The sequence below is a fragment of the Ctenopharyngodon idella genome, chromosome 9 (assembly GCF_019924925.1).
Source record: "Ctenopharyngodon idella isolate HZGC_01 chromosome 9, HZGC01, whole genome shotgun sequence".
In the NCBI taxonomy this organism is placed as follows: Eukaryota; Metazoa; Chordata; class Actinopteri; order Cypriniformes; family Xenocyprididae; genus Ctenopharyngodon; species Ctenopharyngodon idella.
In genome coordinates, this window is record NC_067228.1 from 18673719 (window position 1) to 18696814 (window position 23096).

General features: G+C 37.6%; 1 protein-coding gene across 3 annotated transcripts in view; it reads right to left on the minus strand.

The window, feature by feature from the left end:
- Nucleotides 1–383: 383 nt before the first annotated feature.
- Nucleotides 384–23096, minus strand: part of plcl1 (phospholipase C like 1) — a 75837-nt gene continuing 53124 nt past the window's right edge. Inside the window, exons 3-9 of one of the 3 annotated variants that reach the window (XM_051905416.1) lie at nt 20753–22450; nt 13360–13722; nt 8609–8812; nt 7129–7204; nt 5266–5375; nt 3002–3211; nt 384–2514 (exon numbers count right to left, since the gene is read on the minus strand). In XM_051905416.1, coding sequence (XP_051761376.1) covers nt 3044–3211; nt 5266–5375; nt 7129–7204; nt 8609–8812; nt 13360–13722; nt 20753–22450 — 2619 coding nt within the window. In that variant the 3' untranslated portion in view covers nt 384–2514; nt 3002–3043. Of the gene's footprint in view, nt 3212–5265; nt 5376–7128; nt 7205–8608; nt 8813–13359; nt 13723–20752; nt 22451–23096 lie in introns of all 3 variants that reach the window. The other 2 variants (XM_051905415.1, XM_051905417.1) reach the window with 2 other exon arrangements.

A 23096-nucleotide genomic window follows, 5' to 3' on the forward strand; every position in this document is an offset into this window, starting at 1 on the left:
CATAATTTGTTCCTGGAAGATCTAAATTAAATTGCAAGGAATAAAAAGAAAGATTTTGCCTTGGAAATGTAATTGTGTATAAGTACTGAAATGTTTCAGTACTGAAGTAAATAATTTACAACTGGCTTTCGGCAGGATGTAACTCCTGTAGTAGCAGTAGGCCTACAAGAATCCTCTGATTTTAAAGACTGGAAACAACTCCCCCTGCTGGCTAATCCGGATATTTTTTCCATGGCCATTATTGATAGATGTAGCTACCGTTTCCCTACAAAATAATGTTAAGTGGTCTGGATAAGCATCCCAAACACAAGTCATTAAATGGCTAAAGAGCTCCAGCAGTACTGATAAGACAAAACAGTTATGGGTAACAGAAAAGACAGCAGTCAGTAAAAGATAGCTTTATTTAGTCTGGGGCACATCTGTGTTACATCAGCTTGTTAATGTTATAAAATACAAACCATCATTTCAAAATAAAAGCAACATTGCTTTGAAGTTTACTTTGTTTAATGCACGCTTGTCACCTTTAATAAATACTCTCCATTTATACAAGGACAACAACTGCTAACAAGAATGTGACAGAACAATATTTCAAACAACAGATTTCATTTTTAAGAGTCAGAGGAAAGGCAGACACAACAAACGCACGGTAAGCACACACGGAAAATAAAGCAGAAACAGGAAATTAAGACAGCTGGATTAATGCTTCTCATTAGACTAGTCATTATGTTTAATGTCAAACAGCGGAGTAATATTGCACCATCTTGAGATGTTGACCACTACCTAATACTGCAGGAATCAATAGACCGGTCCAAATGGATTGCTCTGTTTAGTTTAAAGTGCACCTCAATGGGGTTCATTTTGCTCGTCATCGACCCCTTACGGACAGTGACGCATTGTATTTGTATCCGATTGCTCATAAGAGTAATTGTACCTGTCTAAAGTGAGACAACTCACTTCTCATGTCTGATTGCTCTCAAGAGCCATCTAAACTGAAACGGAAAGCTAATACTGTAAATGGGTATTCATTATTTAGATTTTGACCCTTTTGCAGGTACACGTATCCTCGGGGTGCAGGTCCAGTGGCCAGAGGAACAAGGGTTACGTGTTAGACACACACACACGCCACACGCATTGACATTATAAAGAGGACAACTATGTTTGTAGCTTAAAGCTATACTATCTACATTTCTCTTATATAATTCACAAAATTTTGTTCACTCTTCAGCAAACCATTTGTTTTTTAAGGAACACTTTAGGAGTCAGTACACATTCAGTTCAGACATGTACGTGTACAAACAGTCACAGGACGTGTGGATCGTTCACCCCCTCAGTCAGAAAGAGAACAAGGGCACAGAAAAAGGAAGAGAAAATTAAATACATAAAAGTAGTAGAGAAGAATACAAAGTAGAGTAAAAGAGTTTAAAAGAAGAATAAAAGTCTTGTGGAAACACAAAACAGGACAACAGGAATTCTGCTTGTGTGGAAATGCTATGCTTTTTCTTGTGCCATTCTTTATCAATTTGCACACCCATTCACTATAAAATGCTCATTTGGTCTTCTAAAATAAAATGTTTGACATCAACCAATATTCAGGTTTTCGTTTAAAATCCACCGCCCGAATCGATCGGGCATCAGATTGGTCACATTCAGAACATGTGCCACTGAAACGTCTCAAACATTTACATTAGCACCCTTGCACACATACACTCACAAACACACTCAACGTACAAACACTTCTACTTGTCTACCATAAGAAAAATAATATATATAGTTTTCCAATCTCACATATCTAATAATTTCTGTTATTCTGTTAATATATGGAAAGAAAACTTCAAAACCTAGTCTATGTAAGTGTCTTTGACGGCAGTAGACAAAATACTGCCAACGTTTTCCTTGTCTATCACAACACTGTTAAATGTTACACAATGAAAGTTGTAAAACAGTTTGTACTTTAGATTTTTATCTATTTTAGTCCTCTCAGTGCTTAAAGCAGTTTATAATAGTTTTTTTTTTTTTTTTTTTTTTTTAAATCAAACATCCGGCAGTAATCCTCCATGTTTAGTAGCATTTTTGTCTTCATTATGACAAAAAAAAAAAAAACACAACGACCCTGCCAGTGGACTCAGTTTGTCTTCGAATATCTTTATCCAATCAACGAATGTACGTTGTGAATAAAGTCACTTTTGACCCAAAATGTAATTCATTGATTTGTTCCAAACATTGTTCGAATCCCAGGTGCTGAACTCTGTATGGATTACAAGGAAATGTGGTGTAATGGGTACAGGTCGTCCAATTGAGCAACTGGCTCAGTTAACACTGTTAGGGAGCACTGAGCAGTATTTTAACAAAGCCTTCTTGAGTTCATTCTGCATTGTTAATGAGTTGAAAATGATCCGTGTCACTGGTGAAGACGGAAGATGAGGATATGGTTCCCTCCAACGGAATGATCACATCCATGCTGGGCTGGATAGGGCTTAGGGGCAGAATCAGTGCAGTCCTGCTGGTGGACGTCACCTGTCAATCAGTTTGAGTGACAGCACAGAGGTGATGCAGACCGACCCTCGGTAGACCCTCCAAAAATTGCTTCTGAGATGTGTTTGTGCTAACCTGAGTAAACAAACCTCACACTTTGGTGGTTTAGTCACGAACTAGGGAAACCACTCAGTTTTAGGTTTATACATTTTTCTAAAATGCTCGAAAGAATGTTTCTCTACTTTTAGTTAAACACTAAAGTCCTCTTAAATATTTCAGGAACGATATTCATTCCAGCGAAATCTACGTTTTTGACATTAGCCATTTTATATCGCTGAGGAATTTACTTTAATTCCTCTTACGTCCTTCATTCAGTAGGTCTTGATAAGAACATTCCTTATTTTGTCCTCTAATTGCTTGCTGTGCTAAAAACAAGCACCAATTGCAATAAAGGACAAATGTCCCTACTTGCATCTGTCCACCTATACATCTGTCTTTCTGTCTGTCCAACATTCAACCATTCATTCACCTATGAATATATGCTCTCTCAATCCCTGTGTCTCTCCGGGGCTCAGATGCGACCGTTGCCATGGCTACTGGCACGTCTGGAGGACAGGCCATGAGGGGTGTACGGACCGTCAGAGATCATGATCAGGCCGGATGCCTCACAGGCCAATGCCAGCTGCCTCAACGTATCCAAAGCATCTATCTTAGCACTGCGCAGGAGGTCACACTGACCCTAAAAAAGAGAGAGACATGAATTATATGAACCAGGTTTGTTTTAAAGTTATACAGTAGTTAGTTCTGGTGCATGAATCTGATTTGCTGTTCCAGACAGGCTGACAGACTGATTCAATCAGGAAACAACTGACTGTTTTTTATGAGTGAGTTACTGAATCATTCACTAAACTGGTTTGTTCAACAACACTGATTCGTTCAGGAATGAAAAACCACACAATGTTGTTTCGGAGATATGCAACTTTTGATTGTTAATACTGGCTTCATTTGGAACAAATTTTCAATTGGTGAAGGAAAAATAGTTACTTAATTCAAACCTCTTGTTTAAAGCTGCAGTCTGTAACTTTTTTTGTGTTCAGAATTTACAAAATTTATATAAAGAATGAATGAATACTTTTTGTGCGCCAAAAAAAACAAAATAACGACTTTATTTAACAATATCTAGTGATGGGCATTTGAAAGTGTTAATTATCTTGCTGTCAATGGAGGCCTCAGTGAGCCATCGGATTTTATCAAAAATATCTTAATTTGTGTTCGGAAGATGAACGAAGGTCTTACGGGTGAGGAACGACATGAGGGTGAGTAATTAATGATAGAATTTTCATTTTTGGGTGAACTAACCCTTTAATGAACTGTTGTATAAAGCAACAAGAGAATATATATAATTATACTTGTTTGTATAAAGGAAACGAGAAGCAGCATCGCTGAAGGATGAATAAGTTAAAAAATTAATAATCTATATTAAAGGGTTCGTTCACCCAAAAATGAAAATTCTGTCATCATTTACTCACCATTATGTTGTTCCAAAGCTGTAAGACTTTCGTTCATCTTCGGAAAACAAATGAAGATCTTTTTTAATGAAATCTGAAAGATTTCTGTCCCTCCATTGACAGCCTACGCAACTACTGTACCACTTTCAAGCCCGAGAGATCATTATTTTGCATTGGAGATTAATATTTTGTTAATAAAGTGATAAATTAAGTTTTGTTTTTTGCACAAACAAAGCACTCGTGTTGCTTTATAAATTTAGGTTAAACCACTGGAGTCACATGGATTACTTTAACAATGTCTTCACCACCTTTCTGAGGCTTGAAAGTGGTAGTTGCGTCAGTGGAGGGACAGAAAGCTCTTAGATTTCATTAAAAACGCCTTCATTTGTTTTCTGAAGATGAATGAAAGTCTTACGGATTTGGAACGACATGAAGGTGAGTAATTAATGACAGAATTTTCATTTTTTGGGTGAACTAACCTTTTAATGTTGGCATGAAATGGAAATTCATCCTATTGATTTCTAATATGCATGTTATAGATCTTATTGTAAATTATTTAACCATGTAAATGTTACATTTTTTATTTTATAACTCAATCTGAATAGAACCAATTTTACAGTAATCTTTTACATTTGGATATACATCACAATATGTAAGAAAAGATCTGTCACTACCACCAGCACTTTTTGTGCAAGCGCTGAATGCTGATGTTGTTTATTTCACATACAAGCCTTAAGCCAACAAAAATCAGCTTAAATAATTCTGTAAAGTTAAAAACTGGGGGGATTTTTAGAACAAGACCTCAAGGAGAAAAAACAAAGTATGTCCCCTTTTAAAGGACACAGAAAATTTATTGACTAAAGCTCTAAAATGACAGCAACTATTAATAGCCAAACAACAACACTTTGAAGAGACTTGTTTTTAATAAATAGTATGTTAACATAAACATACAAAATAGCTATTATAGTAATGTTGCTTGTTTATAGTCCCAAGTGTGAGGCAAATGTTGCTGCATAATCTTTTAAGCCATAAACATCAAGTGGAAATGGAACATGAATTTACATTAAAAAAAAAAAATAATAAAAAAAACTCAGAGGATTTTTGCCTTCTCATTTCAAAAGTACACCGCACACGCTGTATTTATAAGGTCAAACAACTTGCATCTGGGAGATAGAATTTCAAAACAACAAAAGCCCTTCTCTCTTTCGTCTAAAAGCAGAGCGAAAACATCATCCACAAATTCAAGGCTATTTGAGGGAGAGAAGGAAAAGCTCACGCTATTTACCTTCAGCACAGTGATGTTCCAAGTGAAACTTTCCACAGCTTTACTTTGTTTACGGCCTTTCAGATTTTCCTTTTCTCCTAACCTGGGCAGGTCTTCGTGAAGCACCATTCCTAAGAGGACATGTAATAGAAAACAAACACATATACAACATATGTATCATTTTATCTGTTTTGTCCTGGTTTAAGATTTTCAAAATGCCATTTATGTTGTGAACACGCTTCTGCAGAAACCAAGCTGCCAAATAATGGATGATATGTACTGTAGTATGTATTCATTCATCCTCTGGTTAGATAATATCGTGCCTTTCTGGATGAATTTTGGCATGGCCTCTGTAAGCTGCCCTTTCGTTCCAAATCTGCTGTGTTGTCTGTACTCGCTCTCTCTCATTTCATCAATATACCCTCATAAGGACATGGAAACAGTATTTTGACCCAAGTGCCTCAGATGTGTGTAATTAGGGGTAAATAATATGTGTGTGAGAGAAATTCAGGCTAGGAACAGACAGCGAGGATATTCTAGTACTTGCAGAAACTATTTAAACTAAATTCTTCAGTGGTCCCACTAAAATGATCACAGTAACCATAGTTTCTTCCAAAATGCCATAAAAAACTACAATAAATATGTGGTAACCTGATATTAGCCACTAATGCCATCACTTCTTAAAGCATACACTCCTTGAGACTGTCATATTCATTTATTATGATTTTACATTAGTCCCAATAACTGTATAACTACAGTAATTTGGTAAAAACAATAGTATGTGTTCATATAATTTGTTTGGGAAGCTAATCTGAAACTGTAACTTGTCAAACTATCAGAATTTAAAGTAGTTCAACTATAATCAAGATACTATTTTGTTATTATTTTACTTACTATAGCTACAGTACTAAAAATAGTAACTAAATACAAGCTACTTTAGAGGAGTCAATTTTTATATTTTCAAATAAAAAGTATATTATTATTATTAATTATAATTATTTAATATAATTATAATTTACTAAGAGTTGTAAATTTTTTAACCCAAAAACAATAAGGCTTTTTAAAATAAATGAATGTCAGTTAGGATAAGAGATGACACTTGAATAGTATTTCATTTAGATAAACTGAATTAAACATTTTTATAAGTAGAATGCATCCCATTTCATAAAACTGGGTTGCAACCATAGTGATCAAAAGCAACATTTAAATAAATATTTCCTACAATGAATATGAAAAGCTCCACGCAGGGACTGTGAATCATTTACTTAAATCGTGATTCATTTATTTACATGATACCGCCAGAATAAAAAGTGTCACTAAAGCGAATCAGACTTCCCAAAATTACATTCTTTGAATACTGCGTCAACTAACTTGGTTATAATACAATATCACATATTTGTGGTGTTGTAGTTTATAATGCTACAAAAACAAATGTGCTTTTTGAAAAAAAGCTTGTGGCTTGTTACTGGAAAAGCTACGCTATTTCTAAAATAGTACTGTCACACAGGACCGTCACTAATGGGGTGAAAGGTGGTGTGACAATTCTCAAGCAATGGCCCTGATATTACACTATAAGAAAATGTAGTTAATAGCATCACTAATTAGTAACTCATCAACACTGGGCACTGTGTAGTAATATACCATTTAAAAAAAAAAAACTCTGTGAAGGTATTTTAAGAATAAAAGCCGATGTGTTAAAGTGTTGGCAGGGGACTGTGGATAACAAGTAATTCTACTTTGAATGCAAATTTGAGAAATCTGTGAATTTTTTCTCAAGATTTTCAAGCATCCTCTGGAGCCTAACTGAAACATCATTCGGTGGAAAGAAAAAACAAAAATGATTCATCCTCCTCTCATCTTCTCCCCCCCCACACCTCTACTCACCTTCCTTTTGCACTTGTGCGATTCTCTCCTGCACTCCATCTGCATTTTCAATCAGCTGTCTGTTAGCAGAAACCATCTGAGGGGACGCAGAGAGGAAATACATTATGATATGCTCATATATTTCAGTAAGATGTTTTTTTAAAAGCTATTAATCTTATTATTACGTTCATTCTGCGAGGATGCATTAAATTGATCAAAAGTGACAGTAAAGACATTTACATTGTTACAAAAGATTTCCATGTCAAATAAATAATGTTCTTTTGAACTTTCTATTTATCAAAGAATCCTAAAAAAAAATAAAAATAAAAAAACGCATCATGTATCACAAATCATGATGTGTATAAAAGGTATCATTGGTTCCCACAACAATTAAGCAGCACAACTGTTTTCAACATTGATAATAATAAGAAATGTTTCTTCAGGACCAAATCAGCATATTAGAATGATTTCTAAAGGATCATGTGACACTGAAGACTGGCAAAATTTGCTGCTGAAAATTAGCAGATCACAGGAATAAATTACATTTCAAAATATATTCAAAAAGAAAATGTTATGTTAAAATGTAGTAATATTTCACAATTTTACTGTTTTTACTGTATTTCTCATCAAATACATGTACTTGCTGAGCTAAAGATACTTCTTTCAAAAACATTTATAAAAAAAAAAAAATGTATTGATCCCAAACTACCGAACGATAGTGTAAACACACAGAATTTATGAATATGGCTAACAGCATGTGAACCCAAAGGACAGATTTTCTCCAAAAATGCTTCTGATACTTATTATACATTAATTTTATAGCTCTATACTCTTATTGTATGCTAACTATAGTCTAATTTCTGAGACAAAGTTGATGCTCAATCATAACACATCTGAGAACTTCATTATGAACTATGAAAAAATTATCTTTAAGCAATAAAACTGTCTTCTGAGAAGACCCTTGCTGCCCTCTCCCACAGTTAAGATATTTATAAAATGTAGTCCTGCCAGTCAGTGCTGCCTGATTCTCGTGGTCTCAAACACACAACAGGACCCAGAGTCAACCCACAGGGAGAGACAGAGAATAAGTGAACCTACGAAAGGAGAGGAGGAGGATGGTGACTAAAGCCTCAGATGTCTTACTCACTCCAATGTGCCTGTTCTTACTCCCACACACATATATGTGGGATGGCTCAAAAGACAAATGCCATTGTAATGGCAGGTAATGCAGAGAGGAGGAAAGCTAATATATAAAGATTACACACCAATATGATATTGTTCAGCAGTAAAATACCATGTTTTAAGTATTGCTTAAGTCTCTCCATCCTAACTTGTAGGAAATGGTTTTATCAGCACATTAGTAATATCTGAGAAATTTAGCATAAGCATAAAGTTGACCTATTATAGTCTATTAAATGGAATCACCACAACAGCCCGACAAAATAAAGCATAGTAATGACGCGTGACATTAAAACAGCCAACGGAATTTTGTGTCTCTTACCGTGTCATAACCATTTAGCAGTTTACGAGTGGCGTCAGTCAAGTTGCCCACAGGTTCCAGGCACGGGTAACCTTCCTTCAGCATGAGTGTGGCCCCTGGGGGCCCGTCTGGAGTCTGCAACCTCGTGGCCAAGCTCTGGATGCACTGCTTCGGTGTGGCCATCGGGGGGAGCCCACACTGCTCTTTAAAAGCCACTGTAGCGCTCTGAAGAAAAAGAAAACCTCACATATTTCAGTAAGCCCAAGTGACAGAGATAAAGACAAGTAACAACAAAAAGCACAAAACAAAAGAACTGCCATGTTAATAAACAAGAAATAAATGTGAAATGTTCTAACTGGGCTCGGAGTTGGAAAGAAAGTTTTTGAAGGTCTCAAACATACAGTAAAACAGTATTATTTTGAAATATAATTAGAATTAAAAGAACAGAATTTATTTAAATTGAAATCTTTTGTAACATTATAAATCTCTTTAATGTCACTTTTGATTCATTTAGCTTGTCCTAATGAACTGCTTTCCTTTATACAGACAGGTAAACCTGTGCGATTTAACTGTTTCTGTGTCTGCATGACTGTCAAAGGCCTCAGCTTTGAGTCTAATCGCATTTCAGCTTTTTATCATACATTTCCCATCATTACTGTGCGGCGGATAGAGAGCCTGTTTCTATTTTCCACCTGACAGAATCACACACCCACAACAATGATTACCATAGCTATTTAAAGATGTACGTGTGTGTGTGATTAATGCGGGTGATCAGTCTGTATATCAGTGTTTATTTGTATGAGAAAAAAGTACATAGCATAGGGTGTGAACACTGGACATTGTTGTGGCTCAGCAATAATGGTAGATGCAAAATACAGGCATGGAAGGACAAAGAGGGGCCAGTGTCTACTGTATGTAAATAAAGTATTTGGACACTGAAAATGTATGAATGCCATGGAATTAGATAAGAAAATATCAAACAAACTGGTATTTCATTTAAAGAAAGAGAACAAGTATATCTTTTGGGCTAAATATATTAGAAAAATCTAACACAAAAACGTCTGATACATTTTAAATGGCAAGTCAAGAGATACATATCTGTGATGTGTGAGTTAACAGATTCATAAATCTGATAAAAATGGCCTTAGGTTAACAGCAATTGCAAAGATAAGACTAAAGCAACGGTCCAAATAATTTTTGGGGCAACTGTCTGGTTTGTGTGTGTATCTCTGGGATCAGCAGGTTTTTGTGAAGACAGTAATTATGGATGTGGAGTAACTCCTCTCCCTCAACACACAACACACTGCGGTGGCATCTGATCCCAGCCCTGTCACCTGACCCCACTGACACTCTACCTTCCATCCTTCCTCTCCTTACCATCACCCATTAATCATACCTCGACTACGCAGAGTCTAGGCCATCAAAACTGTTGTTTTTTTGCTTGGTTTTATTTCTAGGGCTTGTTTGAAAAATCAGATCAGCACATCAAGATGCAAGAAATGTAAACGCACTCGGTCACACATTTCTTAGTTAAATCATAACCCAGAAATGGCAAGTAAACTGAGCATTGCTTTCACAATAGATGGCCAAACTCCAGTGTGGAGGTGTGGTGGTGTCTGGTTTTTACATGTTCAGAACTGAGGCCGGAAATTCATGTCAGCTGTATCAGCTGATTATGAAATAAAAGGATCAGAATCTGTCAGTGACTCTTCAGCCTGTATCAAAGTTTACAACAAGTACTGAGGTCAAAATCTTCAGGTGAGAGAATTTATATTGTGGAACCTATTACTTGTGAGCCAAGCAAATGTTTAATAAAAAGCAAACCATTACAATTATCCACCTAATGTCTCACTATAACATCTGTTTTCAGTGTCTGACATGGTCATGTTATTAGTGAGCGAGACTTATTTAGTCAAACAACACCAACGGACTACTTGCACAACTACTTCTGCGTTCTACTTGTTACGGCTCGAGCGTTTCCGGTCAGCGTTCAGCGCACTTATATACAGAGAGCTTCTCGTGAAAACACAGATTATTACTACGTTTTAGGGCTGCCAAATGTTTTTTAAACAATTAATCATATTCTCTGCATTAAGATTAATTAAATTCAACCTGCTGAAATGTTTATTAATATATTTCACTTCCAAATGCGCATTCTGAATAATAAATAAATATATTTCCCCACTAACCTACCGCCGTCAAGTGCTTGTCTTCTCATTAGCAGTGTTTTTCTCTTAGTCATCATATTTAATACCTGTTAAATTTACATTTAAATGAATTTAAACAATCAGAAGAGTATACAAGACATGCACAAACAAACCAAGCTGTGATTAAACAGCAGTATAACCTTTCATATAATAGTTATAATTAATCAAATACTTATGAAGGCGAACCATGGTTTTACTATAGTAAGAGTGTAGTAACTATAGTTATTTTTTGCAAGCGCAGTATTGCTTGCGTTGGTGTTCTTTTATTCCAGTGTTTGAAATAGTTGAATGAATGTGAAAACTGCCTTAACGATGTTAAATATATTTAATTAATCTTATAGAATAATGCAATGACAGCACAACTACTTCGAATATTAGGAATTTTGGCATAAATATGTGAATTACATACAAGTGATTGTCAGTGAAAAAATGGCACAGAATAGTGACTAAAATTAAATTATATTATGTTCATTCTGATCTTATTCATCACATCTCACACTGCAGCGTCGCGATCACTAGTAGTAGAGCGCTGACACCCTGTGGTGAAAGAATCACGGCTTATGTTGGATTAAAACTTAAAGTTCTGTACACAGTAATCATCAGAATATCTCTTCTCCTGTCTCTGAATATGTCTGGAATTTAAAATCATCCCAAGGACTTTCATTTTAAGAGGCGTTTAGTTAGCTGTGTGATAACAGCGCATTGAAAATATAGTAGTCAACATTTGAAGTGGATCAAAAAAGTTCATCAAAGTTGTCCTAAGAACTAATCTGTTCTAAGAAGAAGGTTTTAGGACAACTTTGATGAAGGTTTTGATCCACTTCAAATGTTGACTACTGTAGATATAACCGGAAACAACTGAACCGTAATGTATCAAACCGGATGTACGTCACGAGGCTCAGTGCAAGCAGTCCATTATCTGCACGACCCACTGAACAGCAGTAATAGCACTGACAAAAAGCAGCTTAATTATTTTGCTCATCATTTCCAAACCATTACATTCAGACAGTTTTTACTGGGTGAGTCAGCCATCAATCTGGGTGAACCAGTGTCACCCTGACCCTAATGTGGCCTCGTCCAATCACAGCTACATCCATTTAAATAGAAACACATTACTAAAAAAAAAAAAAAAATTAAGCTACTACCGTACAGCATTATAGAATAAAACATTTAGAATAAAATATTTGAAAATTATCCATCATTTGTTTACCAAATGTAATGTGCTCTGCTCTATGCATGTATGTTGATCATTATTTAGATGTAAATTAAAGGGTTAGTTCACTCATAAAATGAAATTTCAGTCATTAATTACTCACCCTCATGTCGTTCCACATTCGTAAGGCCTTTGTTCATCTTCAGAACACAAATTAAGATATTTTTGATGAAATCTCAGAGTTTTTTTTTTTTTTATCCCCCATAGAGATCAACATACTTACCACATTCAAGGTCCAGAAAAGTAGTAAAGACATCATTAAAATACTCAATGTGACTACAGTGGTTCAACCTTAATGTTATGAAGCGACGAGAATACTTTTTGTGCGCAAAAACAAAACAAAAGTAACGACATTATTCAACAATTTTGTCTCTCCCGTCAGTCTCTTACGCTGTTTACATTGAATGGACAGACATAGACGTATTCAACGTCAGAACGCCGGCTCATCATTGGTCGGCTCCTGCGTCAGCATTACACAAATGCACTGTGCTGCTCACGTGAACAGCGTCGGCCAATGCTGAGTCGGCGTTCAGACATAGAATACAGAAGCCTTCACTCCCTATGCAACGTAAACAGCGTAAGAGACTGACAGGGGAGAGAAGTAATTGTTGAAAAGTCGTTATTTTTGTTTTGTTTTTGCGCACAAAAAGTATTCTCGTCGCTTCATAACATTAAAGTTGAACCACTGTAGTCACGTTGACTATTTTAACGATGTCTTTTCTACTTTTCTGGACCTTGAATGTGGTAATTATGTTGCTTTCTATGGGGGATAAAAAAAAAAAACTCTCAGATTTCATCAAAAATATCTTAATTTGTGTTCCGAAGGGGAACGAAGGTCTTACGGGTGAGTAATTAATGACCGAAATTTCATTTTTGGGTGAACTAACCCTTTAAAGCATAAATTTAAATCTGTTCATCATATAAAGCAATCATACAGTATCTCTTTAAAAGATTTGGATTAAACCGCCCAATTTAGATGGATTTGTTTTACGACACCTTTATGACGTTTTTGGACCTGTGGATCAATTTATGTTTTGAAGATTAACCAAAGTCTTATGGTTTTGGAATGACATGAGGGAGAGTAAATAATGATAGAATTTTTATTTTATTTATTTATTTATTTTTGGGTGAACTATCCTTTTAACCAGCATGATTTCCTTGATCACACAGCATCACATGGCAAAACCATACAGGCTGACCAGCACCAAACCTCACCAATCAGCATAAACCAACCTGAACTAGAATGGAAATTCCTACTTGTGTAAGTCTATTCAGCAGGGTGTGGCTGCCAAGTATTGAAGAAGTTAAATTGATAGTATTACTGTTGTCTGAACATGCACCACATCCCTTACCAGCGCATCCTCTCGCAGGTCTGTAGCCTCTCGCAGAGGTCCGCTGGCTGGGCGGAAAGTGTCATCCAGCACTCTGATGCCCGTGTTACGCAGGGTGACGTACTCTCTTCCACGCCGCGCTCCTCTCCTGACGGACAGACCCCGTCTCTGGGCCTTTCCCCCACCTCTGCGGTTAGTGATAGCGACGTGTACAAACAGGCTGGCATGGGGCAAAGGGTCTCCAGCGAGGCCCATAAGGGGCACATTGCGGTAACCAGGCTGTAGACACTCAAAGGAGATGGTGTACTGGCCAATGAAGTCATCTCCTATATAATCATCATCCAGAACTACGAAACGCAGCAGGGCTAGTTCAGGCATGTTCACCTGAAAAGAGAAAACGGTGTGTGTATTATTTGGCCTCTTCAGGTATGCAACATTTTTTATAACTAAAAGTTCTACAGATGCAGCTGTAAGGAGAATGAAATATCTAGGCTAGGGTATGTAAACAGACACTTAAACCATGCAAAATTTAGTGCAGACCAACGAGCCAAACGTGCCACTGCAACACTGCAGAATATGCTAGTTAAAAGATTGTTTGCATAAAGCGCATTTCCACAGTCTCATCTATTTAAATATGGAAATATTTAGCATGCACACACAACATCACCTGGGCATCTGGCTATGTAGGACAAACACACACACACAAATAAGCAAGGACACAATTAAACAAAATAATACATCTTGCACAGCATGAATAACTGAGGGACTGTTACAAGTTGAAACAACATGCAAAAATGATTGTGTAACTATTGTTAAAGGTTTGTAAAAGATGCATTGAGAATAACAGGAAGTCTGCATTTCATTGTTTCCTTTCTGTCAGAAAAATGGTACAATGGCACCTGAAAATAATATCACTTAAATTACTAATTCAAACATCTCCAAAAGAAAACATATTGTTAGAGGTGTGTGTGTGTGTGTGTGTGTGTGTGTGTGTGTGTGTGTGTGTGTGTGTGTGTGTGTGTGTGTGTGTGTGTGTGTTTTTGTGACATATCAGGACACAAATTTGTATAATGACATGGGTATGACATAGGTATTACAAGGAGAGGGTGACTTATGAGGACATTACCCCATGTCCCCATTTTTCAAAAGGCTTATAAATCATACAGAATGAGTTTTTGTGAGAAAGTAAAAATGTGCACAGTTTCCTGTGATGGGTAGGTTTAGGGGTAGGGGTAGTGTAGGGGGATAGAAAATACAGTTTGTACAGTATAAAAACCATTACGCCTATGGAATGTCCCCACAATTCACAAAAACAAACCTGTGTGTCTGTGTGTCTGTGTGTGTGTGTGTGTGTGTGTGTGTTTCGGGAAAAACCTACATTGTGGGGAACAAATGTCCACACAAAAATAGTAAAAACCTGAAATTTGTAACCTTGTGTGAACATTTTGGTCCCTATGAGGAAAACAGCTTCTATATCATAACAAATTGTTTTGTTGTTGCTGATAATGATTATTTTTTGAAAATGTAAAAATGCAGAAAGTTTTCTGTGAGGGTTGTGTTTATGGGTGGGGTTAGGGATAGGGGATAGAATATACAGTTTGTACAGTATAAAAATCATTATGTCTACTGAAAGTCCCCATAAAGCATGAAAACCTGACATGTGTGTGAGTGGTTCAGGTATACCTAAATTATGGGGACAAAATGTCCCCACAAAGATGGCAATATCTAAAATACTTGTCCTTTTGGGGACATTTTTTGGTCCCCATGAGGAAAACAGCTTAGAAATCATACTAAGTGATGTTTTCTCAAAATCTAAAAACAGAAAGTTTTATGTGATGGTTATGTTTAGGGGATAGAATATACAGTTTATACAGTAAAAAAAAAATCATTGTCTTTGGAATGTCTCCAAAAAACAGAAAACCCAACGCGCGTGCGTGCGTGTGTGTGTAAGTATATTCATGTTGTGTAGACACACACACACACACACACACGTGAGACACAAAAGAGTTATGTCACACTGAATATGCATATTCATACCAAGGAAAGGAAAAAGAGAGAAATCTGGCAGTAAAACACAGACAACAAAGATAAAATGCCTCAGCTGGCAGCAGACACCCACACAGACGCCTGGACAACTCTAAACAAGAGAAAATAGTTCAAAACAGGTGTGCAGTATCTCAGAGAATCGCATACATTTGTATACATGGATGCACAAATTTCATGAACTCCACAGACAAAACTGTACCATGATATTACCGTGTTTTCAGACATGTACCATGGTAATACCGTAATAAAACCATGGTAGCATGTTATTTTTAATAACCTAGGATTACCATGCAAATAAAGACAATGGTACATACATATCACAGTATTTTTTTTGTAAGTATCATTCAAACTATGATCAATACATGTATTACATACGATACAGAGACACTATCGGCCAGCTCTTTATATTAAGTTAGACATACAAGTATATCGAACTTTATCTGCATACATACTGTCCAATATACTCACGTAAAGTCATATATACTATATAGCAAATCTCAATTGCTTGGATCGTCATCATCACAAAATGTAAACTATATTATCACCCAGCTATAATCTACTAAATGTGACTATAAGGCATAAAGATAATAAAATATTATAAACACTAACATAATGAAAATCATGAAAGCTACTTTTAGACGATTTGTATTGAGAAAAGCTCTATACAAATACATTTGAATTGACTTGACAGTGAGACTGGCACCATTAGGGGCACAGAGCTCTCAGTGACTTTAGCTCTCTTGCGTTTAGTGGAAAAGGCCACAGGAAGAGATGCAAAAAGCATTCTATCAGATCCCACCAGGGGATGCACACTTGTTCCTGTGTGTGTGTGTGTGTGTGTGTGTGTGTTTGTGCATGTGCGTGTGTTTGTTAGTGGGACTCTGATAGGTGTACAACCTCCTATGACTTATAATTGTATGACGTCCTCGAGCTCCAAGCAACAAGAGACAAACAAATGAAAACAACAAGAGGCACAATCCCCCAGGACAGAATAAGTGTGTGCGTGAGAGATCTATTTGTGATTTCACTGGATCCCTCACAAAACCTCCTCTTCAAATAACCATATGGCACAGTCTTTGGTTTAAATAACAATAGCAGGGATTTAAATTTATAAGCACCAAGGCAAAGTCTCACCCACACTTTTTTAACACTGTCTACTTACAGAACAGTATTGCTATTATGTAAAAGCCAATCCAAAAGGCACATATGTACATTTTTTACTGAACATGGAAGTATCTGAAGATTCATACTGTAAAACTATTGCTGTTATCTTGTGAGAGTTTTATATTGACATTGCTTTACATTCTGTTAGCCAAAAAAAGTGTAGAAATAAAGTGCTTAATTAAACACTAATATTTTTTTTTTTTTTTGCAGTCTATTATATCTTCAGCAGCGGTGCAGAGCATTTAACAGGTTTGAACATGACAAACACAAACAATGTGTATAGCGTAACCACATGCAAAAGGCCTTTATCACAGTCCACGTGTTGTCACATCCGGCACCGATTAGTAGCGTAAAGCAATTTCTGCCGGAATTATTGTCAATGGACAGATGCCAGTTTTGAGAAGAAAATTAAACTAATTTAGTTGAACTTAACAATAAATGTATTTTTAAACTGTTTATTTTCGACTTACATGATACCCTGCTATGTATGTCATCTTTATTTTATTGTGTAACATTATCTGAGAGACACGATTGTCAGTGCTGCCGGTGTTGGCAGTCATGAGATTTACGAGCAAAGGGCAGCTCAAGTTACTGCCATGGAATTATTGGACTGATTTAACTTTATTTTTAATGTTATTTTGTTTATTTTTGCATTATAATACCATCCATTTTTGCCTACAATATAATGCTATCCAATCATTGCACTCAAACACGGAGGATATGGCTCGTTTATGATGATCAAACCAGTTATTTTTGAATAATCGTGTATGGGCTGGAAATATTGCTTTATTTTAACAACTTCAAGTTGATCTAATTATTGATGATTGCATAGTAAAGTAAGTGCATGAAAAAATGCGAACATTATTAACACAATAAGTATCCCCGAAACCTTTAATTTAATCCCCCCAAAATAGACTTTAGTTGTAATTAATATTTTAAGCTTTGTCTAATTCTAGTGCTCTTTAATGTGATATTTTGTTTGTGTTGTATACTTGCAGTTCTGCATAGGATTTTTAACATGACCAAAAAGGGACAAGAGACAAACAGATCTGTCAAGCCTGTACCCATTGCTTTTTAAAGAAAAAAGATACTAGCACAACTAATGGATTCTGGTTCACTGAAACAAATCAGTGACAAAATGATGTGACGACAGCATTTTATGGAGTGCTTGAATGTGTCTCTGTACTTGACAAAAACATCTTTTTTTTTTTACACTTCAAAAATTACAAGCAAGATAATTCACTCAAACATACACTAACTCTCCCCAGATGAACCATGTCAAATTTAGTGGTTTGGTTCAAGCAGTCTTGCTTCACACCCAGAGCTCTGCATGTTTGTGTCCATTGCACTAGATTTCACAGGTAAAGCAAGCTCTCACCTGTGCCAAGAAACTACCTTAATCTGCATCTTTTAATTAAAGCTGTCTAAATTTGGCATGCAAGTGTAATTAGGCCCTGCTAAAAGAAAGGTCACGTCATTAAAAAAAAGAATTATGCTGGAAGAAACTGGTACCCACTTATAAAGCAGTGTAATGAGTTATCTCTAGACCGTAGGTTTGAACTAAAATCCAGGGCAAGAGCATTTGTGTTAGCAGGCTATTAAGTTTTGATGGAGATCTTCCCTAATTACAGATCTAGGAAGAGTTGTGTTAAGTTGCACACATTTGCGTCATCCCCATGCAACCATGAGGCATCCATTAACCTCATTCTGGTTGTGGGTGACAGGTCAGTACTCTATACATTTCTGTTATGGCTGTCAGCTCAGGCTAATGCATGCAAAAAAAATGAACGCAAATGCAGCAACCTGTCAGAGCTAACACTTTGTAAACTCACCACATACCCTCAGGATATGTTTATGTCTTTACTACATACAGAGAAAATCTGCACAATATTATTTTTGAAAAAAAAAAAAAAAAAAAAAAAAAACTTTAGAAAAAACGAACAGATTCTGTCTCACATCTGCACTAAAAGCAAAAATAGCTTTCAGCCATTTTGTTTTTTTTTTTATTTGTTTTTTTTTTTTATATATACACAAATAGATGGAGAAAGAATAGAAAAAAAGCAAAGTAAAATATAAATAAAAAGTGCTAATATTACTGGGTCAAGTGTTGACGAAAAAGTTTTTTGAAAATGGCTAAAGACTCAGGTGCTCGGATAGAGCATGGCAGGTCATTCCACCAACCAGGAACAGATATGGCATAGCTGAGCTCAGTCGGAACTGTGTTAATTTTGAATGCAGTAGGTAATTAGTGTGAAACATGGCTCAGTTGCTACCTCATGGACTGAAGCATTCTGATTTCTGCCCTCAAGACTGATGCAGACAGAGAAACTCAGAATAACCTTGCACGTCATTGACTACACCACAGAACACAGGGTCAAAAACCACAGGGCAAGATATCATGTAATATGTCCCATGTCTCAACTTCCAATCTCTTTTTTATGCCATCTTTTCACTACCTCAAACAAACATCAAACGACAGACCCTAAGCCCTTCATCTCCAATGGAGAGTTGTGCGGAGCTCTGGTCATATGTGGAATTTTTGTTTTCAAAAACACTTTCTGTAAAATGGGCGGTCATAAATAATTCTGTCAGTAATAATTATTTTAAAATTGTTTAATAATTATTTACATTGATCAGTCCTAGAAAACCTACTATGTTCTTCTTTCAGATGTATTGCGGGTTTTTTTTCTGGATATATTTATAGATTTATTGTTCATTAATTTTACTAGTGTTGTCACGGTACCAAAATTCCAGTAGTCGGTACCAATACCAGTAAAATTTTACGGTTCTCGGTACCAATTTCGGTACCACAGGAAAATCTGTTGGAACTATTTTACTATTTTATTTAACTAGCCTATTTTTAAAAACATATTAAATATGATTGTAATCATACATATAAATATTTGGAGCGTGTGTGTGTATGTTTGTGTGAGCATATATACCTCAATGAAATACATTTTGAAATATAAAAAAATAAATGAACATGCTCAAACATACATTTTGAAACAGACGTGCGTGTTTAGCTATTCCTTCAGTGAAACGACACACAACAGCCTGTAAAACTATGAAATAAATATCAGTAAATAATGGTAACCTAAATAATAAGAAAGTTAAGTATTATTCTAAAAAACATTCGTTTTTTATTTCCACACAAAGATGCGTCATAAAGCCTACCACTCTGCGCTTTGAGAGGGATGTGGGACACGAGCAGGAAAGAGACCATTTCTCTTTAATAATATCTTCATGTTATCTCCTGATGTTACAAGCAAGTGACACTTGTTGTAAAAGGTCTGAAGAGTGAGTTTTATCTTCAGACATTCAGGCTATGTTTGATTTTGCGCTGCCAGAGAAACCGAAACTAAAAATCACCGGCGTGTGTGAAACGCTCTATACAAATAAACTTGACGCGCCTTATAAAGTCTAATAACAGGCACAAACTGTTAAACAGAAACTGACGTGCAAGCAAAAAGGTTTCTGTCCTACAGTGTTTTTTCTACTTTACCACAGTAAAGAATGCGAATATAATAGGCCTAATTAAAAGCGAACCAAAGGAAGAAACATTTATAAACCCCTGCGTTAGTGAAGATTTGGGAAAAGAAACAGAGATTCCATGTTCAGTGGAATAACTAATGGAATATTCTTTGATAATCGGGTGACCAGATCGCGATTCGCAAAACAGAATACAAAGCCGACAAAGCTTAAATGTATGGACTCACGTAGGCTACCTCTCTCATTCGGCATGAACCAAAATGTTTCCATGGCTGCGATGTCACATTTAATTGCTAGCCTATTAGCCTATTTCTTCTGTAAACAAAGCTTTGTGCTTCACTCGTGTCATATTTACATAAATACTGGCACAGCCCTATCAGTGGGTGCCGAATATACCCAGTACTCCAGAAATGCTGGTATCGTCACATTTTCAAAATTTCAGTACCGACTTGGTACCGAAGTACCGATACTTTTGACAACACTACATTTTACTATGGTGAATATCTCAGAAGGTCATGGCTGCAGAGGTTAACAGCTGCTTCACAACCAGTCTGAAAGTTCAATGTGGCTGCCACTAGGGGGCAAAATGCAAAAATCATATGCGAATGTCAGAGATAGTGGAAAGGCGGCTTTAGTTTCATAAAGTCTTCTAACATCACACATGAAATAAATCTAATAATTTAACATTCATGATGTGGTAGTCTTTCTCTCTCACCTGGAACTCAAAGGTTTCATCAAACAGTGGGTCATCCTGGTTCTGGGCAGCAGTGCGAGTTCTCTGTTCTGTGCAGTCTGAAGGCACACCATGCAGCTCCAGCACCACATATGGGTCGATGACCTCACCTTTGGCACCAGAGCCTTGTGGCTTGGGTAGACTATGGGCACTAATGACCTTCACCCTGAGTGTTTGCGGTGGTACGCCAGGCACACAGCCTTGTGACTGGGCACTGAAGTAGGAAACCTCCTCTCGCATGACTGCTGGACGAAGCACATATCCACACCCACCGTTCTGCATAAAACGGCCACGGGTCAGGTCTAGCATGGCACCTGGTGTCTGTTGGTTAAGCGCAACCAGTTGCACACCTCCTTTCCAGTAGCCTTGCGGGTTTGGGTTGCTAGAGTCTAGCCTTACTGAGCTGGGCCGGACACGGGTTAGATTGCGCTTGGTAAAGCACACAAGCTCCTCTGGGCTCTCGCTAGCCAGCCGTCCTGCCTCCCCTTCCCCGAGAGAGCACAGGGTCCAGCAGGGGGGGTCAAGGGTCATAGGTGTACCAGGTGTAGAAGGAGTAGAAGGGGGAGAATGCTGCTGGGACTGCTGAGTACTCGCCCGGTAAGCATAAAAGTTACGACTTCCGGTACGAGCAACTGCAACGAGATCGGACAATTCACGCCGCAAACGGAGGCGCCTTGGCTGTGGGGGTGGGGGAACAACAAGGACCACCCCTAGTTCCTCTTCCCCAGGGATAGTCATCCTTCGGCCAGCCAGTGGACCACCGCCACCAATCTCCTCATCCTCCTCAGATACCTCTCCTTCAGAATCTTCCTCTTCTGGAGGTAGCTTCTTTCCGACAAGAAGCACCTTACCCTTTAGCTGCTCTGGAGAGGGCAAAGTGGTTGCGCGACCTCCCAGACTGACAGGTAGAGATTCAGGGGTATAGAGCTTGGATCCAAAAACCTTTTTTAGGTGTTGCGCAAGAGTACATTGCTGGGAAGGTGAGCAACGCTGGCATAGATACAGCAGCAGAGGATACTGGGAGGTGAGAAAAGCATACTTGTTGACTACTTCTAGGGCACTGCGCAGAGTAACAGAACCATGATGGTGATGATGGTGGTGATGATGATGGTGGTGAAGATGCTTTCCATCTGTACCATGGTCTACACCCAATAGTGGCTCCCCTTCTGGCCCATCGGTAACCCCCAGCTCCAGACACCGACAGCCAGCCTGCAGGGCCCGAGTGAGCCCCCCAAGATCAGCCCGGCCATGCACTTGGTCATCCAGCAGGTAGGAGCGGTAGGAGGCACTGATGAAATAATGAGACAGGGGCATCTTCATATCCTGGCACACATTCTGATGCTCAGGGTCTAACAACTGGCACTCAGCTGACTGTAGGTAGCGGGTAAAGCCATCCAAGCCCAGTAAACCTCGCTCACGTCCAGCTGCAGAGGGCTCAAAGCGGCGAAGAAGCTCCAAGCAGCCCTCAGTGGTGGCCAATGACAGACCTTGCTCCGTCTCCAGGAACAGACGCAGGTCCTGAGCGTCAAGGCACTCTCGGTCTTTAGAGAGTTGCACTAGCAAGAAATAGACATCAGGTCGTGTACACAACTCACAGTAGGCCTCCTGGAACTCTTCCAGGGTAACGTGAGATGTTAGCTTCTCTTTGCTCCTCTGAATTTCCTTAAAGCGTAAACGCACCTGGATAAAAAGAAAAAAGAGAGGTATTAATGCATTTAAGTACACATATTTGTGTTGGTAAATCTTTTATGGATAACAATTCGAGCTAGTAACCCATATCGTGTTGTTTTAAATTGTGATTAGGAAAGGATTAATTCACAAACTCTGACCATTGTGTTACTGACCAAGGCACTTGCTCAAGGGGGAATGCTTTGCTATTGGGAATGGTATGAAAGTATATACTGAATGATAAACAAAATAACACAAGGACTACTGTCAAGTGAGAGATGGTTACTGATGACCAAGGCCTTGAGAGTTCTGCAGTCTACTGTAATTACCATCTATTTATGTTGTAAGCCTGTCTCATCACTTTTTCAGGTTTTGTTACTTGAATATTAAATGCTGGGGGGTAAGGTTCTTCCTTGAATAGAACTTTGAAACTTAATGAGCAATCACAGTCCAAAACTATTACACAGACAAGAAGCAAATCAAACAAGCAGCTTGCAGCATATAGTGATTTGAATCTTGAGAGACAAAATGTCACAAGTCATAGAAATTCAGGAATTTGTATGCAGCTCTTCACAGGGCCTATATCGTGTCCAGCATTTTTCAAGAGCAGGACACAGCCAGAAGCAAAGCGAGTTATTCCTATCCAGTCATCTACTCA